Source organism: Ictidomys tridecemlineatus, chromosome 3 (assembly GCF_052094955.1).
Source record: "Ictidomys tridecemlineatus isolate mIctTri1 chromosome 3, mIctTri1.hap1, whole genome shotgun sequence".
NCBI classification, from domain to species: Eukaryota; Metazoa; Chordata; class Mammalia; order Rodentia; family Sciuridae; genus Ictidomys; species Ictidomys tridecemlineatus.
Genome location: NC_135479.1, coordinates 24564053 through 24582460, shown reverse-complemented (window position 1 = coordinate 24582460; position 18408 = coordinate 24564053). Strand labels below are relative to the sequence as shown.

The window sequence follows — 18408 nt, the reverse complement described above, 5'->3', positions numbered from 1 at the left end:
TAGCCTTGCCCTCAAAAGGGTCCTAGTCCCATATAGAGGCTAAAAGAGTATATAAGTAACTGCCAAATGAATGAAAAAGAAGTGCAAAATACTCTGGTATTCAAAAGAAGGGATGCAATTCCTTACAAAAACAAAGAAAAGTTTCAGGAAGTTACTAGAATCTTACATAACCCCTCAAGGAAGATCTGGATTTGTCAAGTGGGTGTGTCATGAATGGCATTCCAAGAGAAGGAAACAGCAAAGAAATCTTTGTAACAGCAAAGAAGCAGGAAAATGCAGTCCAGGTCTAGAAGAAGCAAGGGACTTTGAACCCTTTTCTATAAAATAGATTTTCACCATTTTAGATGACAGTATACAGATAAAATGTGATCAAAGACAGGAAAATTTTGAAGATAAAAACACTACTAAAAGAAGCCAGTACTCTGAATTGTTGACACCTCATACTTCCTATTCCTCAAACAAGTCATATGCACTGTCTTTTAAATGATTCTAACATTAGTGAGTCTATGATTCTCAACCTATTGTTTTACTAGGAAATGGAAAAAAATATTGCAGCTGTTATATGCAAATACTAAATGATACCTTACAGGCATAGTCGTTGGAACATGTTGGAAGATTAATACACACATACAGGCACACACACACTCCAAATAAGTAAGGACAATAACTAAAAAACAAATCACTAGGACTGGGGATATAGCTCAGTAGTAGAGTGCTTGCCTGGTATGCACAGGGTTCTCAGTTCCATCCCCAGTACCAAGAAAACAAAAACAAAAAGCCACTATTGGGAACAGGGGCTGGGGCTGGGGCTGGGGCTAGGGCTAGGGCTCCACGGTAGTGTGCTCACCTAGCACATGCTGGGTTCGATCCTCAGCAACATATAAAAATAAACAAAATATATTATGCCCAACTACAACTAAAAATATATTAAAACAAAACAAAACACAATTGCTCTTTCAACTCTGCCCTACCTTACCTATTTCCTGGTTTTATTTTGAAATATATGCAACCAGACCTCTTCTTCCAAATTCCCAGAAGTTTTTCTTTTTTTTTTTTTTTGGCAGTGCTGGGGATTGAACCCAGGGCTTTGGGCATGTAAGGCAAGCACTCTGCCAACTGAGCTATATCTCTAGTACTCTAGTTCTCTGCTTTCAGATAGTTGTTGGTAGAATTTACCAGTCTGCAAAAAGAAAGGGTTTAACAGATGCTAGTGATTACTAGTATGTTTGTGGAGGGATTTTTATTTTTTCCTGGCATTAGCCTTGCCCTCAAAAGGGTCCTAGTCCCATATAGAGGCTAAATGAGTATATAAGTAACTGCCAAATGAATGAAAAAGAAGTGCAAAATACTCTGGTATTCAAAAGAAGGGATGCAATTCCTTATGAAAACAAAGTCCCCTTGTCTTTTTTTTTTTTTTTTTTCAGAGAGAAGGCAAGGGGACTGTGGGGGCACTGAACTATTCTTGAGATAAAGCTAAAGAACTAAGAAATCACTGGCTTTCTGGTTTTTGACATAGTCTAGCCACATCCTCAACCTCAAACCTCAGAACATTTTTTCAAAGTGGAGGGGGTGGGGTCCCATTCTGGTCTATTATTTCCCCCATAATAAGCTATTGTCTGTGATGAGGGTTTCTTTTGGATGGTATGGGAAGAGAGGCAGGGAGGTTTATCAGCTTGCAAGCTCTTTCTCCCTAGGAGTCTCCAATCATTCCGAGGTCAGCAAATTTCCTTCTCTCTGTCCTAAGCCAGAAGCACCAATTTATCTGAGAATACAAAATGACTTAATTTGTCCTTTGCCTATGGATCATGAAAAACATTCAGGTTTAAGAGTGATTTCCAGGGCCTGCCCCTCAAAAAATCTAAGTATCTCACTTCTAGTTGTTTTCCTATGACTAGCATCACTGTATATACAACATAATGCCTAATGCAAAATAATCATTAACTGGGTATTTGTTGAATAAATGAATGAACAAGATATGCATATCAAACAGTAAAAAGAGAAGGAATTTTGCAGGTAAATAATGTTAAGGGTAGACTGGGGATAGACATAGCTCTAGTAGAAACCATTTGCAAGGTCATGGGTTCCATCCCTAGCATTGCAAAAAACATAATAAGTAATTAATAATAATGATGATGATGATATGGAGGTGATGGTGGGGCTAAGTCTTTTTTTTTTTAAACTCTACTCTTAATTTGTGGAATACCCGTGGGGAAGTTGATATTTTTCAGCTTTCTATAATCGGGTGAGGATATAATATCCAGATACAATGTCAATTCTTGCTGTGGCTGGTTCAGCTGGCATGGCTGGTTCAAGCAGCATGGTGCCAAAAAAGGCACTGATATGGTTTCCTTAAGAACCCCCATTCAAGAGGTTGGGGTTGTTGCTTAATAATAAAGTGCTTGCCTAGCATGCATGAGGCACTGAGTTTGATCCCTGGCATTACATAAATTAAATAAATAAAATAATTAAAGGTATTATATCCATCTACAACTAAAAAATATTAAAAAAGAACCCATCCAATTCACACTCCATTACCCACCTTCCACACACTCAAATTCTTGCAAGCTGTTATACAAATGGATGCTACTCTAAAAAGTAAAACCAGGTTGGGGTGGCTTTTTACAGCCTGTCTTCTTACCAAAAAAACCCACCAAAGTAACTCATGAACCAGGCATGGTGGTGCATGTCTGTAATCCCAGTGGCTTAGGAGGCTGAGCAGAGGATCACAAGTTCAAAGCCAGTCTCAGTTACTTAGTGAGGCCTTAAGCAACACAGCAAGACCCTATCTCAAAATAAAAAGGGCTGGCGATGTAGCTCAGTGGTTATGCACCCCTGGGTTCAATCCCTGGGACATCCCCAATCCCCCCCAAAAAAAGTAGCTCATGAGCAGAACTCTGAAGAAAGGACAGGGCATGCACACAGGTATACACACAAAATACCTTACAGAGCTCATGTTTTGAGGTTTGAGTGCACATTTGGAGAAAAAAACTGTCTCATTCATTTTAAAACCTAATCAATCTGTCTGGAAAAGTCTACAGCTTTGGTTCTGTGCTTATCAAAAATGGAGTTGTGCAAATGGGCCAAAGACCTGAACAGACACTTCTCAGAGGAGGGCATACAATCAATCAACAAGTACATGAGGGCTGGGGATGTGGCTCAGGCGGTAGCACGCTCGCCTGGCATGCGTGCTGTCCGGGTTCGATCCTCAGCACCACATACCAACAAAGATGTTGTGTCCGCCGAGAACTAAAAAATAAATATTAAAAAAATTCTCTCTCTCTCCTCTCTCACTCTCTCTTTAAAAAAAAAAAAGTACATGAAAAAATGCTCACCAGCTCTAGCAGTCAGAGAAATGCAAATCAAAACCACCCTAAGATACCATCTCACTCCAGTAAGATTGGCAGCCATTATGAAGTCAAACAACAACAAGTGCTCGTGAGGATGTGGGGAAAAGGGTACTCTTGTACATTGCTGGTGGGACTGCCAATTGGTACGGCCAATATGGAAAGCAGTATGGAGATTCCTGGGAAAGCTGGGAATGGAACCACCATTTGACCCAGCTATTGCCCTTCATGGACTATTCCCTGAAGACCTTAAAAGAGCGTACTACAGGGATACTGCCACATCGATGTTCATAGCAGCACAATTCACAATAGCTAGACTGTGGAACCAACCCCGATGCCTCTCAATAGATGAATGGATTAAAAAAATGTGGCATTTATACACAATAGAGTACTATGCAGCACTAAAAAATGACAAAAATCATAGAATTTGCAAGGAAATGGATGGCATTAGAGCAGATTATGCTAAGTGAAGCTAGCCAATCCTTAAAAAAAAAATGCCAAATGTCTTCTTTGATATAATGAGAGCAACCAAGAACAGAGCAGGGAGGAAGAGCAGGAGGAAAAGATTAACATTAAATAGAGTCATGAGGTGGGAGGGAAAGGGAGAGAAAAGGAAAATTGCATGGAAATGGAAGGAGACCCTCATTGTTATACAAAATTACATATAAGAGGTTGTGAGGGGAATGGGAAAAAAATAAGGAGAGAAATGAATTACAGTAGATGGGGTAGAGAGAGAAGATGGAAGGGGAGGGGGGATAGTAGAGGATAGGAAAGGTAGCAGAATACAACAGTTACTATTATGGCATTATGTAAAAATGTGGATGTATAACCGATGCGATTCTGCAATCTTTGTAATGTTTTGAATAACTAATAAAAACAAACAAACAAACAAAAATGGGGTTGTGGCTCAACAGTAGAGCACTCGCCTAGCATGTACAAGGCCCTGGGTTCGATCCTCAGCACCACATAAAAAAATAAAGGTATTGTATTCAACTATAACTAAAAAATATTTTTTTAAAAAATGTAAGACTCCATTGAAGTTTCTCATTTCAGGATCTCATAATATTCCCAGCAGGACTTGGGGTATTCAGAAGTCAATGATTCTTTTAACATTCTGTTAAAATGTTAAAATTTAATTTTTATTTTGAGAAAGGGTCTTGCTAAGTTGCTCAGGTTGGCCTTTAACTTGTAATGCTCTCCACCTGCCCAGTAGCTGAGATTACAGGCACAAACCACCGTACCCAGTTTAGATTTCAACCATTCTTGTAATAAAGATTAAAACTCTCCTCTCCGAAGACTGGCTTTTCTTCTCTCCTTTACCAAAGTTTAGGACAGCACCAAGCAAACCTCAAGCATAACTATACCAATCTGAATTATGTCAGTGAGGAAGGACTCCTACTTTTCCTGGAAGGAAGGCATCTGCTGATTTTTAAGATCAGTGATCCGTAAAATCTTTCCTTCCTACCAGTGATAAAATCCCTTGGGACAAATGGGCTCCAACAATGGCTTGGGAAATTACCTTTCTGACAAAGCAGTTTAGAGATGAGTGTTTGTGGAGAAGGTACTAAAGAAAGGATATGGAAGGGAAATTTGAATGATTTACACATTAACTTCCCCTCCTTTAACCATTCTTCTCACTGTAGGACCTTTCTACCATCCATTCTAATTCTGGCAATAAATCATAGAGGCAAAGAAGAAGAAACATAAGAGCAAAAGTTAAATTTAGAAGCCCTGAGGGGCTGGGGATGTGGTTCAAGCGGTAGTGCGCTCGCGGCCCGGGTTCGATCCTCAGCACCACATACCAACAAGGATGTTGTGTCCGCTGAGAACTAGAAAATAAATATTAAAAAATTAAAAAAAAAAAAAAAAGAAGCCCTGAGAGTTACCTAAACATGAAAAAGCAGTAGATATATTAGGTCCCCTTAATTTCTACCCCCAAATTAGGCTGGCCTCATAAGAAATGACCAAGAAAAACAAATAAGGATTTTTAAAAAACAAAACCATCAAGCATAATACAGAGATGCCACAAACTACCATAGGCACTTTACTTGACCCTTCCTTCCCCACCCCTCCTCTCCAGCTTGGTTTCCAAAAGGATTAGGGCCCTCAGGGGAGCTGGCAATAATAGGATTGTATTTTAAAACAAGTCCCCTGAACTGACTCCTAAGAAAACATGACATATTTTCACCTAATGAGCTTTTTAAGCTTAATATACTACTCCCAGGACTGTTCCATGAAGGGCACAGATCCTTTTATCCTGAAAGGCAACAATAGCCAGTTCTACTTCTGTTTTGAGTGAATCTGCAAACTACATTGATATGCTTTTTAGCAGAAAAATAATTTTAAATGCCCAACACTTTTTTTTTCTTTTCTTTTCTTTTTTTTTCTTTTTTTTTTTTGTGTGTGTGTTACTGAGATTGAACCCAAGGGCACCATATCTCCAGCCCTTTATATTTTTTGAGACAGGATTTCACTAAATTGCCAAGGGTGGCTTCAAACTTGCCATCCTCCTTCCTCAGCCTCCTGAGTCGCTGGGATTACAGGCATGCACCATGGCGCCCAGCCCAACATTAATTATTCTTTTATATGAGTGGGGGCATGTTTCAAGAGACATAGCTACACAGTTAGCTTCTCTGGATTAATTCACAAAAGGATATCAACATTTATATAGCCAATACACACAAAGCTATTCTTCATTTGGGAATAGTAAAAACAAACATTAGTAAAAGTCAAATCTACATTAAATCTAATTGCTTCATACTTATGCTTACTTTCTAAAGCTAATAGAATTAGCAAAATGAATGAACTGATTTGAATCCCATTTCTCCCTGACCCTGGTAGATGTATACATATAACTAACCTTAGTGAACACTGGTAGTATGTGTCTCTGACACAGGTAGGAAAATCAAAACTAGAAATCATGGCTGCTCAGATTACTGAGCCACTTGCTCTAGTCCTTACCTAAAATGTTTTAGTTCTAGTTCCTTACCTAAAATGTTTTAGAGTGCCTTAGAAGACTTTTATAATCCCAAAGGCTTTAAGACTACTCATTGACAACTATTTGAATTGGCTGCTCAGCTTATTCTAAGCAAGCCCTTATTCCACGTATCACATCAACCATAGTGCCAGCAGTACTAGGGAAAGCACAGGAAAACAGTTCTGGGATGCAAGCAACCAGAAAGTCTGTGAAAATCTTGGTCTACCCACACTTTTTTTCTTGAAATGGATGACTTTGCTATGTCATGTCATAGTGATATGCGCAGATGCAGTGTTTGAAGAGTATTGGAAAGGGGAGTAGACACCAGTCAAGGGACATGGGTTTCTGTCTTAGTTCTTATACAAACTAGCCTGAGATCTTGGCCAAGTCACACTACCTACATTTAGGCTTCTGTTACCTCATCAGTAAAATGCATGAATCATGTTAGAAAATCTTTAAGGACATTTACGGCTACAATGATAATCCTAAGTGAAAGAAAGTGAAAGTGTTCATTTTAACTTTCTTTTCTAAGAAAATCAGGAGCATGACACTGTGTCAGCAAGTACAGGCACATTTTTCAAAGAGCCTAGATAGTACAATGTGATTTGAACCATACAACTTGTTAGTTCCAATTAACTCAGGATTACTGACTACCCTTTTAAAGGTTCTTTCCACTCCACAGCTATTAAGTCTGCCAAAGGGTAGAGTTTCAAAAACCCCTGAAATTATCTGGGCAAATGAGCCATCCAGTTATTCCTAAATCATGTGTTCCACACAAGCCACAAAGACCTACTGCATCTCGTTCCATTGTTTCATATGGATTGGGCAAACCCCAAGAGATGAGTTATAATGTATCTTCCATATTATTCTACTCGGCTCCAACCATGGCCACTTGTTGGCCGGCATCTGCAGCAAAGAATCCAAGCGACAGGAAAAAAGTTAACAGGAAAAGTTAACATGTCCGGGTGGGGCTGAAATCAAATGTGAATGGGAACATTAGCCCCCAAACTAAATCGGGCTAATGCCAGTGGGGAGGGGCAAGGGAAAAGCAACGGTGAAGTAGGTCGGCACTACGCCTTTTTCTTCTAGGCTGCCCTGAATAAAATGGGAGGGGGCTTCAGGTATGAAGTCTTCTCGCAGAGGTGGAAACTGAGGCCTAAGGAAAAGTAAACTTCTCCCGGGTGACGCGGCCCCGCCCGCGCCGGGCAGCAGTCCGCGCGACGTCCAGGCGAGGCGGATTACGAACCCCCAGGTGGCGGTGGGAGGGGGCATGACGCCAAGGACACGTAGGGAGGCTGCTGCGTCACGACCCTCTCTCCGGTCAGCGACCAAAAGCACTGCGCCCCAGCCCTCCTCAGGAGAAAACTGTCCCTGAACCCTCCAAGGCCTCGGAAGGAGCGCCAGGGCCTCCGGGGTCTAACTCCCACTGAAGATCACCTTAGGAGGTGGCGTGAGGTGAAAGCTGAAATCGGCCGCACCTCTACCGTCCAAGTCCCTTCTCGGTGCTGGAAGTCTGAGTCTGGGGAATCCGAGGGCCCAGCGGCCCCCTTTCACTTCAGGGACTCACCAGGGGCAGCAGCCGGCAGCCGCGCAACAGCAACAGGGCAGGGAAAGGGGCAGGGGCGGGACTAAAAGCCCCAGGGATCGCCGATCCAGCCCAGCCCCGCCCGCGGCGTCATAACGGTCAGCAAGCCCCGCCCCGCCGCAGGGCTGGCTGGGAGTTGTAGTTGTTAGGAATGTCCCTCAGGTTTTCGGGGTCAGGCGCAGTGAGAAGGGATGTATTTTATCCCCTCGAACGAACTATTTTACATATATGTTTTTTATATATGTATTTTTTTAACTTTATTTTTTTTTTCAATTTTGACTGAGAAATCTCCATGTCTTTGGAGGTTCATTGAGAGGTCGTTTTCATTTTCCTTTTTCCTCTTGCCACAGAATACTAAGAGTCCTATAGATGAAACTCTGGCGTTTATCATGCAATATTCCCGAGTCTCTTTGTGTTTTATCATTCCTTTCTATGAACAAATTATTCTTTAGAAATAATTCTTTAAGGTAGTGCTCTTTCTTTAATTAAGAACAAACTTAGCAGGACTGAGGATGTAGTTCAGTGGTACCTCCCTTGCTTAGTATGCTTGAGGCCCTGTGTTCAGTTCCCCAGTACCAGCAATAAGCACCTTATGTGAGCATGAATATCATCCTTTTTTTTTTTTTTTTTTTTTTTAGGGAGAGAGAGAGAGAGAGAGAGAGAGAATTTTTTTAATATTTATTTTTTTAGCTTTCGGCAGAGAGAATTTTTTTAATACTTATTTTTATTTTTTATTTATTTATTTTGTTGTTGTTTTTTTTTTTTTTAAGAGAGAGTGGGAGAGAGAGAGAGAGAGAGAGAGAGAGAGAGAGAGAGAGAGGGAATTTTTAATATTTATTTTTTAGTTTTTTAGTTCTCGGCGGACACAACACCTTTGTTGGTATGTGGTGCTGGGGATCGAACCCGGGCCGCACGCATGCCAGGTGAGCGCGCTACCGCTTGAGCCACATCCCCAGCCCCAATACTTATTTTTTAGTATTTGGCAGACACAACATCTTTGTTTGTATGTGGTGCTGAGGATCTAACCCGGGCCGCAAGCATGCCAGGCGAGCGCGCTACTGCTTGAGCCACATCCCCAGCCCTGAATATCATCCTTGACATGTGATTTCCCTGGCCTTTCTTCAACTGGAATCTTATTAACTTGGATTTAGCAAGAATCTCCCTACCAGGATGTTGCCTCTTAGAAATTTTGCATCCATTGCCCTCTCACTCTGCTTGTTGACTATAAATTCCCACTTATCCTTATTGTATTCAATCCCCAGTTTGGAAAAAAAAAAAAAAAAGGAAAACTTTATTTAGGAGTATTGCAATAGGAACAAAGTGATGATAGGAGTCAGTGTACAGAAAAATAATAAAGAGGTTGGGAGTGTAGATTAGTGACCAACACTAGCCTAGAATATGTGAGGCCCTGGGTTCCATCCCAGCGCACACACACACACACACACACACACACACACACACAATTACCAAGGGGAGTCATCAAGAGTAGGGAAGCTGTGGTGTGCACTCTGTAATCCCAGTAATTTGAGAAGCTGAAGCAAGAGGATTGCAAGTTCAAGTCCAGCTTTAGCAATTTAGCCAAACCTTTTCTCAAAATAAAAAAATGAAAAGGGCTGGGGATGTAGCTTGGTGGTAAAGCACCCCTGGGTTCAATCCCCAATATCAACAAACAAACAAACAGAAAGAATAGGGAAATTCTTACTAAACTAACAATAGGATTCTTGCTGAAAGGAGGCCAGGCCAGAGAATGATATTGAGAGTAGAAGAGGAAGAATTTGATTAGATATTGAGAATAATCCGATATCAAGCGTAAGATATCTTTATATCTTACCTAAGATTAACTACCTTAAGATTCCTGCTAAAACTGAACTCCCAAGAACAGACAAGGAGGAGGGGCTGGGATTGTGGCTCAGAGGTAGAGCACTCGCCTAGCATGGGCTTCGATCCTCAGCACCACATAAAAATAAAGGCATTGTGTTGTGTCCATCTAGACCTAAAAAATATTAAAAAAAAAAAAAAAAAAAAAAACCAGACAAGGAAAACAGTCAAGGCCCAATTGCAAAGAGGGCTTAGAGGAGCCTAGCTAAAACTTGATGGAAAAGAGAGTCTTCCTTAGAAGATTTGACAATGGATTTACTTGAAGAAGAAGCTTGGCAAGCAGAAAAAGGGATGGATGGGAGAAAATTAAAGACAGAGGGAATGAGTGGTTATGCACAGCAGTGCTGTCTGGGAGAATTCTCTGCTTCAATGGAAATGTTTGATATCTGCACTACCAGATCCAGTAGCCACTATTCATATGTGGCTATTGAGCATTTGAAATGTGGCTAATGAATTTTCATAGAACAAATTGCAATAGCTGTGGACGAGTGTCCTCTGCAGTATTTGGTGACAGAGGCATGGATCCTGGGAAGGAGAAAGAGCACGAAGCAAGTGGAGAAGAAAGTGCCCAAGCAGCAACTTCTACTTGCACCTTTACTTGCAGCATGAGCCCTGCCCAGCCCTGTGGAGGGGCAATGACATTGGCATATGAACTTTCAATCGAATGTAAAAAGAGGGTGATTTCCTCCTTGAATCTTGTTGTCTCTGTAACCACCTATTCCTTCCAAAGTGCAGATTGTTTCAGTGCCTAAATTTGAGAAAGAAGAGGACTACTAGGCTGAGATATGACAGAACTTTTACTATATGCAGGTCAAGTATAGTGTTTTATAAACTTCAGGAAAAACAGGGTCCAGGTGTACCTCACATTAACCACATGTCTCTAAAATGTGTGGGCAACTCAAATCACCTATTAAACATTTCAGAAATTGCTAATATGTACTGACTTTTCCCAGCCCAAAGTGCTAACATTTAAAGGCACTTTGCAATGGTCCCTTTTAAAATTTGGCATTGTTTTGTTTTTTCAAAAATTATACCAAATAATAAACTGATATTAAAAAAACTCCATAATCTCACCAATATTTTAAGTCCCTTGACTTTATTAGTCAAGATTCCTGCTAAAACCGAGAAAATTAGTCTATATGACAGCCTTCCTTGAATTAGTTGATTCCAGTTGATTCTATGAGGGTTATTTTATAACTCTGTAAATTGGAAATAATTAATAGAGAAGTAAATTCTGTCTGGTCTGATAGAAACTTAATTGTTTTCTTTCCCTTCTGGGGAAAAAAAAACAAATTTTTTGCCTCCATTTGCAATTCCTTTCAATATTCTTTTTCTCAAATTTTGTGCTTCTTTTTGGAACCATCTGACCATCTGAATGCTTTCCTCATTTGAATGAGTCTGATAAAATATCTAACACACATTCATTTTTAAAAATCTGTATGAGAGAATTGTGGTTCACTCTTTCTCTCTCTCCCCATCCACCCCCCCCTTTTTGGAAAATTCTCTCTTAGCATTTCTTCTATTTTTTTTCTTTTTTTGTATATAAGTCTGTGTTTGACATAATTGTAACCTTTTTTCACATTATTAGCTAAAAAACTTTTTCACATAAAACCTCATTTTTACTGGTTTCTATTTTGTTACAAGTGACTCTACCATGATTTACTTCACCATTCTCTAATCATTACATATTAAATTGTTCATTAAACAACAATAAAATAATAATAATAAAATAATAATAGCTATTATTATTATTGATGATGCTGGTGATTGAACCCAGGATCATTAAACAGTAAAGATTCTGAAGGTGCTTAACTGCTTTGTAAGTCTGGATTTGACTACATATTACTGGTATTATCAGATGAAATTATATCAGTGTATAAATAAGAGGACTTCATGATACATATTACATACCCATGACATGCATGTGCATTGTGTGGCCACCAAAAATAAGTGTTAGTGAGAAATGGATGTCCCAAGCCCTCTGAAGAAAAATGAAAGGACAGTTTTGCAGAGGGCCCTTTTGTTTATTTTTTTTTTAAAGAGAGAGAGAGAAGAGAGAGAATTTTTTAATATTTATTTTTCATTTATCGGTGGACACAACATCTTTTTTTAAATTTTTAATATTTATTTTTCAGTTTTGGGAGGACACAGCATCTTTGTTTGTATGTGGTACTGAGGATAGAACCTGGCCACACGCATGCCAGCTGAGTAAGCTACCGCTTGAGCCACATCCCCAGCCCCTGGACACAATATCTTTATTCCATTTCTATGTGGTGCTGAGGATCAAACCCAGCACCCTGCGCATGCCTGGCAAGCGCGTTACTGTTTGAGCCACATCACCAGCCCTGCTTTGCTTATTTTTAAAAATTATTTATTTGGGGGTTGTGGCTCAGTGGTAGAGCACTTGCCTAGCATGGGTTCAATTCTAAGCACCACATAAAAATAAAGGTCCACCAACAGCTTTTTAATTATTTATTATTTTTGTGGTACTGAGAATTGAACCCAGGAGAATTGTATGCTGAGCCACATCCCCAGTCCTTTTTATTTTTTGAGATCTGGTCTCACTAATTTGCCAAGGTTAACCTTAAACTTTTGATCCTCCTGCCTCAGCCTCCTGAGTCCCTGGGATTACAGGTGTGTGCCACTGCACCACTTCCTTTTCTTCCATGTAGTGTGTTAGTACTGAGTTTGTGTGTCCCCCTTAGCACATAGGAATGTGCTTGTTATTTCCCTTGCAGTGGAGGCACTTCTCTGGCATTTGTTCCTAGGTGTCACCATACCAAGAAAAGGGTGCATTAAAATAGTCATAAACAGCTACTCTTGGGAAAAGCTGTTTCCCTGGAAGGTGAAGGAGGAAGAAGAAGACAGGCAAGAGAAAGACCGACATCTGAAATTTCCATGCTTATGGCTGAACAGCCCTATTTCCAGAGACAGTCCTATTTCTAGCCCTATTTCCCATCAGATACAGCTATGCATCAAAGTGTGGAGAGCTCAAAAACAGTGTTGGGCAGCAATTTCTATTTCTCTTCTTTTTTTCTTTTTCTTCTTTTGGTACTGGGGGTTAACCCCAGCGGCTGGGGGGGGGGCACTACCACTGAGCTACATCACAGCCTTTTTTTTTTTTTTTAAAGAGAGAGAGAGAATTTTTAATATTTATTTTTTAGGGGCTGGGGATGTGGCTCAAGCGGTAGCGCGCTCGCCTAGCATGCGTGCGGCCCGGGTTCGATCCTCAGCAGCACCACATACCAACAAAGATGTTGTGTCCGCCAAGAACTAAGAAAAAATAAATAAATGTTAAAATTCTCTCTCTCTCTCTCTGTCCCCCTCTCTCTCACTCTCTCTTAAAAAAAAAAAAAAAAAAAAAAAAAAAAAAAAAAATGTCTTCCTGGGAAGGTTTAAAAAAAAAAAAAAAAAAAAAAAAAAAAAAAAAAAAAAAAAAAAATATTTATTTTTTAGTTTTCGGCGGACACAACATCTTTGTTTGTATGTGGTGCTGAGGATGGAACCTGGGCCGCACGCATGCATGCCAGGTGAGCACACGCTATTGCCTGTTCCACTGTGCCCATTATATATATACTGGGAATTGAATATAGTGATATAGTGGCACTCTAATATTGACCTACATCCCTAGTCCCCTTTTCATTTTTTTTTTTTTTTGAAACAGGATCTCACAAAGTTGCCCAAGCTGGTCTTTGTTTGTATGTGGTGCTGAGGATCGAACCCGGGCCACACGCATGCCAGGTGAGTTTGCTACCGCTTGAGCCACATCCCTGGCCCATCCCAAGCTGGTCTTGAACTTGCAACTCTCCTGCCTTTGTCTCTGGAGTAGCTGGGATTACAGATGTGCCATATGTGACTAGCTTGCAATTTCTATTTCTATTTCAGTAATATCACTAGTAAGAGTGTAGAGAAGGGAACAGTGGGCTCCATGAACCCACTACAAGGCCTTGGACAGGCCATCTCACTTCTCTAGGCCTTGGTTTCCTTATCCAAAAGCAAGAGAAATGCTGGAGGTGAGGAGGGGTCTGTAAGTGTTGTGTATATATTTCTACCCATTCCCTGCTGAGGGCCATTGCCAAGTAGGAATGACACATCGAAATTTCCTTGCCAGCACACCCCATGTTAAATGGACTTGCCTTGGAAAGGTGACCCTGCTCAAGGACGAGGGTGGATCCAGGTTTAGGGTGTATCCTGCAGGTTTTAGGAAGTATCTCGGTTTAGGATAATTTGGGTTTAAGGCGTTCCCGGTTTAAGACAATCTGGGTTTAGGGAAATTCTAGGTTTAAGATTATTCCTGCTGGGAATAGGGCGTATCCTGCTGCCTGAGTTCCCGTTGAGTCTCGTTGAGTTCTCGTGGAATTGAGAAAGTATTTGGGACGTGAATTGTGCGGCAGAACTTGGATTTCCCCAGAACGTGTTTGTAGAGGACCTGTGTGAGTTCGGGAATAAAGAATTGCTGTTTGAATCTACAAAGCTGTGAGTGGCTCGTGATCTTGTGCCCAGCCAAGACTGCGGCAATTCCCTTATGCACTGCAGGCTTGAAGAAAAAAAAAAAAAAAAATCTGGGGTATGCAAAAGTTCACCTTACCGTCCTTGCTTCATTCCCACTCCCTATCTTTAGCCCATCCCTGGGACATATATCTAGACTTTCCTTCCGCAGGACTGGCACTGGAAGAAAAAGCTTTCAGGAGGGACCTGAGTTCAGGAAGCGGAGGCAGGATCTCTCTGTAATTAATTTAATGAAAGAAGAATCCCATGCTGAGAAAATTCTGTGTGTCAACTATAGAGCAAAAAATCTTCTGAGGGTTTCTTTATTGTTTTACCCTTTATTTATCAAGTTACTTGGGTGCTTTAGGGACAAAACAATGAAAATAACATCTCAGGCTTGTTTTACTCCCCCTACCCCCCAACCCCACCTTGCTTTTCTCTGAGTTGGAATTCAGAGAAAGGGATGCAGTCAACACTTTTGTTTAAAAATTATATTTTTTTAGTTGTAGATGGACACACAATATCTGTGTTTATTATTTTTTATGTGGTGCTGAGGCTCAAGCCCAGTGCCTCACACCTTCGAGGCAAACGCTCTACTACGGAGCCACAACCCCGCAGTCAACACTGTTTGACATCTGGAAAGACCCTCCAACACTCTGCTTCCACCTTTCATGCCCAGTCCAGAAAGTCCCTCAGTGTTTGCCACGTGGGATTTTCTGATTTGATTCTGCCTGGTACAAATCATTGATGTTCTTTGATTTCCTGGCTTCACTCTGGCCCTGGAGAGTGTGCCTGACCGTGAAAGCTGCTTTGGCCTACATATTGGGGCCGCTCTACCGTTTACCCTGTTGGCTCCTGTCATCACCCCTGAAAGGACAGTGGTGCCAGGATCCGGCCTATTAGTTCCCGCTGCAGCCAACCCTCTCTCATAAATAACCAGTTGTCAGGGATTTTAATGGAAACCCTCTGGAAGCTGTAAATCTTTGCTGTTCCCTTCTGCATCCTCTCCCTCATTTCCATCACAATATCACTCCTGAGGGACAAGAAACCGAAGCGTGAGCCTGGTGGAGCAGATTGGTAGGACACTGGGGAGAGAAAAAGGTGGGGTGGGGGAGGGGAACAGAGTTAGGACTGTTTGTCTTAGGGAAGCATCTGCTGGGGGACCAGTTGATGGTGGTCACCTGGGCCCTTAGGGCTCTGGAGAGGGGGAGGGGCAGTACAGCTTGGGCCACTTGCAGGGTAGAGGGAAGAGGACTGTGGCAGAGAGGTTTCTGGGAGCAGCAGATGGGCTGCTGATTCCACCTTGGGCTTCTCTGTTCAATCCACTTCTCTGTTCACTTTTCTGTTCATTTACACTCCATGTAAGCTTCATGTCACAGACTTCTGGTATCCTTGGGGCTAAGCTACACCTTTGCCTATAGCCTCCTGCTCTTGCAGATAAGCAGGTAAAGGGGCAGTTTTTTTGGGCTCGGAAGAGCTTAGGTTACCAACCTAGGTTCAAATGCTGACAACATCATATGCATATAGATGGTAGTAAGTAACTCCCCAAACAGCTGGAGATAAAGGCTTACATATCAGTTTTATAGGGAAGGGGGTGTTTTAGGGCTTCAAAGGATGGGAGGTTCTTATGAGGCTGTTGACAGAATTTTTTTAAGAATGTACAAGGAGAAAAATTCCTTGAGAGAGACCCTCCTTCCATAGAGTAGGTTAGTGACAGGTGCTTTATTTAGATAAGGGAAATTAACATAGGATTTCTTTCTGCAGGTGCTGCAGATCAAATGTTTTCACTTTCAAATAATATTTAGACAACCTTTAATTTAATTTTACTAGTTTAATTTTGCAGTACTGGAGATTGAACCTAAGGGTGTTCTAACCCTGGAGCTACACCCCAGCATCCCAGTCCTTTTTTTTTCTTTTCATTTCCCAGGTTGGTTCAAGCTTTTGATTCTCCTGCCTCAGCCACACGAGTAGCTGGGATTACAGGCATGCATTTCCATGCTATGCAAGTTTTTTGTTTTTTGAAGTCCCTTCACTGCCATTTCCTCCATATTCTATCACAGCACAGCATGAAGTGCTGGGCACACCCATGGGCACAATGCTCCCAATGAGTTCGCTCAAATCCTCCAGGAAGCTTCCCTGGATTAATCCCCAAAGGGTCCCCATCAGAAATGTGGCTTCTGCCCCTTCTCTTAGAATTTTGGACTGTAGCTTTCCTGAGAAGGTACAGTTTTTCTTCCTCCTTATGTTGCCCCTCAAGTGACCAGCAAAGGCTCTATTCAGCAGAGAGGATCATCCTAGAGACTAAACCTTTCCCATAGAAGTGACCACATTTCAGTGGCATTGCATCAAACCCCTGAAAATTTCTCATGACTGAAGAAGTAAGGACATTGACAACAAGAAAGCATTGTCTAAAAACACTATAGTTGCCAGGCGCGGTGTGGCAGGAGGACCGAGTTCAAAGCCAGTCTCAACAATGCCAAGGCACTAAGCAACTCAGTGAGACCCTGTCCCTAAATAAAATACAAAATAGGACTGGGGATGTGGCTCAGTGGTCGAGTGCCCCCGAGTTCAACCCCTCGTAGCCGTCCCCCAATACATAAGAAAGATAAAAACACTATAGTGTATGCACTTAAAATCGACCCTTTGATCTTTCACCAAATCCTGAATTAATCCAGGCAGAAAGACCTCCTCTCTGCCTGCCAGTCCTTTGCAGGCTGCAGTCTGGGCGAGGTATGAGGAACGGCGAGAAAAGTACCAATTTTCGAATCCAGTCACTACCCACTCTGAGGACAGTCAAATGTTGTGGTGAGAAACCGAGACCCCTGACCCCTTAAGCTTCATTGAATTTTCAGTCGGTCTGGGTGGCACTCTTACTAGTCAGGTCGATGTCCTGATTCAGAAAGTCTGAGCGGTACATGACTGATTTGCAACACCCATTTTACTGTGAAAGAAGCTAAGTCTCAGATAGGTAATGTGGACTGTCCAAGGTCACACAGGCAAAATAGGCCTGCGACTGCGATCCTGATTTGAGTCTCAATCCAATGGCTCTCCAGCTTCTGGTTTCGGCAATTGACCGTCGTCGGAGGGCTTAAGTTCAAGTCCTTCCCTCCCCGCGGCGGGTGCAGCCGGAGCTCGGGAGCTAGTCGGTGCACTGCGTTCCATAGGCGCCGGCCAGGGTGAACCTCCGCGGGAACTCGGATCGCTGGGTGAGGGCTTGGGGAGGAGCCCCGCGGAGGGCGAGGGGTAGTCGCGCCCCTTAGCTGTAGGGAGCCGGTGCGTCCCCAGCGTCTCCCGGGACAACCTCAGCGCTTCCCTCTACCAGCTCTGGGACGGTTGATTAGATTCGGAGGGAGGGGCCATGGCCCGCTAATGCAGGGGCCAATCGAAGTCCCGAGACGTCCTGTATGTAAATATGAGAGACGGGCGGACGCGGAGTTAGGAGGAGAGCAGGCTGGATTTGGGGTTGTCTGGCAGCCAATGGGAGCGTCTCTCTTTACTCCTCCCGGGGAGCCTGCAGGTGTGGTCGTGAGCGGTGCGGGCCGTAGAGCTCGGGCGAGACCGCGTAGAAGGATTCGCGGGTAAGAGCGCTCCCGAAGTCCGGTGCTGGCCCCAAACCGCGGCCTCTTAATGCCTCCCCTCCACCGCAAACCTGACTCGACACGTCCCCTTACCCCATCTGAGACCCAGTTCCCAGGGCTGCCCTCTGCCAGCTACTCACTCTCACAGCCCCTCAGCTCCGCAGCTCGTCTCTTCTCACCCCCTCCTGTTAACGCTCGCTTCCAGCTTCCCCCGATTTCCTAAACTCGGTGCCACTAGTGAAATGTCCCTTAGTTACAAGCGATCCCTGGGACTCCCAACAGCCCTTCACCGCCTTCTTCACCATCGTGGGTCCTTTTTCCTTGGTTTTCTTCCTTGGCCTTTGCATTTTTCCTGCCTCCTTTCCTCCCTCTTTCCCTTCCACTTGTTATTTCTCACCCCTTCCGAGGGAATATTCTTCCAGGTTTGAGGAAATTTATTTCTGGGATTTAAATTCTAGGAAAAAAAAATATCACATTTGGGGTTGAAATGGGAAGGAGGCTAACGTTTATTAAGCACTGATATGCGCCAGGTGCTCCAGAAAGTTATTTAATATTTAC

At 42.5% G+C, this 18408-nt stretch overlaps 2 protein-coding genes across 13 annotated transcripts in view; one reads left to right on the top strand and one right to left on the bottom strand.

The window, feature by feature from the left end:
• Positions 1-7997, bottom strand: part of Calcoco2 (calcium binding and coiled-coil domain 2) — a 34271-nt gene extending 26274 nt beyond the window's left edge. For 2 of the 12 annotated variants that reach the window (XR_013436099.1, XR_013436100.1), the window contains exons 1-2: positions 7759-7958; positions 7115-7227 (exon numbers count right to left, since the gene is read on the bottom strand). Coding sequence is in view for 8 of the 12 variants with exons in the window: in XM_078042182.1 (XP_077898308.1) it covers positions 7115-7227 (113 nt within the window). In the remaining 4 variants the exon portion in view is untranslated. Of the gene's footprint in view, positions 1-7114; positions 7228-7758 lie in introns of all 12 variants that reach the window. The other 10 variants (XM_078042183.1, XM_078042184.1, XM_078042182.1 and 7 more) reach the window with 9 other exon arrangements.
• A 9586-nt stretch (positions 7998-17583) lies between these two features.
• The window catches only part of Ttll6 (tubulin tyrosine ligase like 6), a 37064-nt gene continuing 36239 nt past the window's right edge, over positions 17584-18408 (top strand). The window contains 1 exon segment of the mRNA XM_078042177.1: positions 17584-17850. Coding sequence (XP_077898303.1) covers positions 17642-17850 — 209 coding nt within the window. The 5' untranslated portion in view covers positions 17584-17641.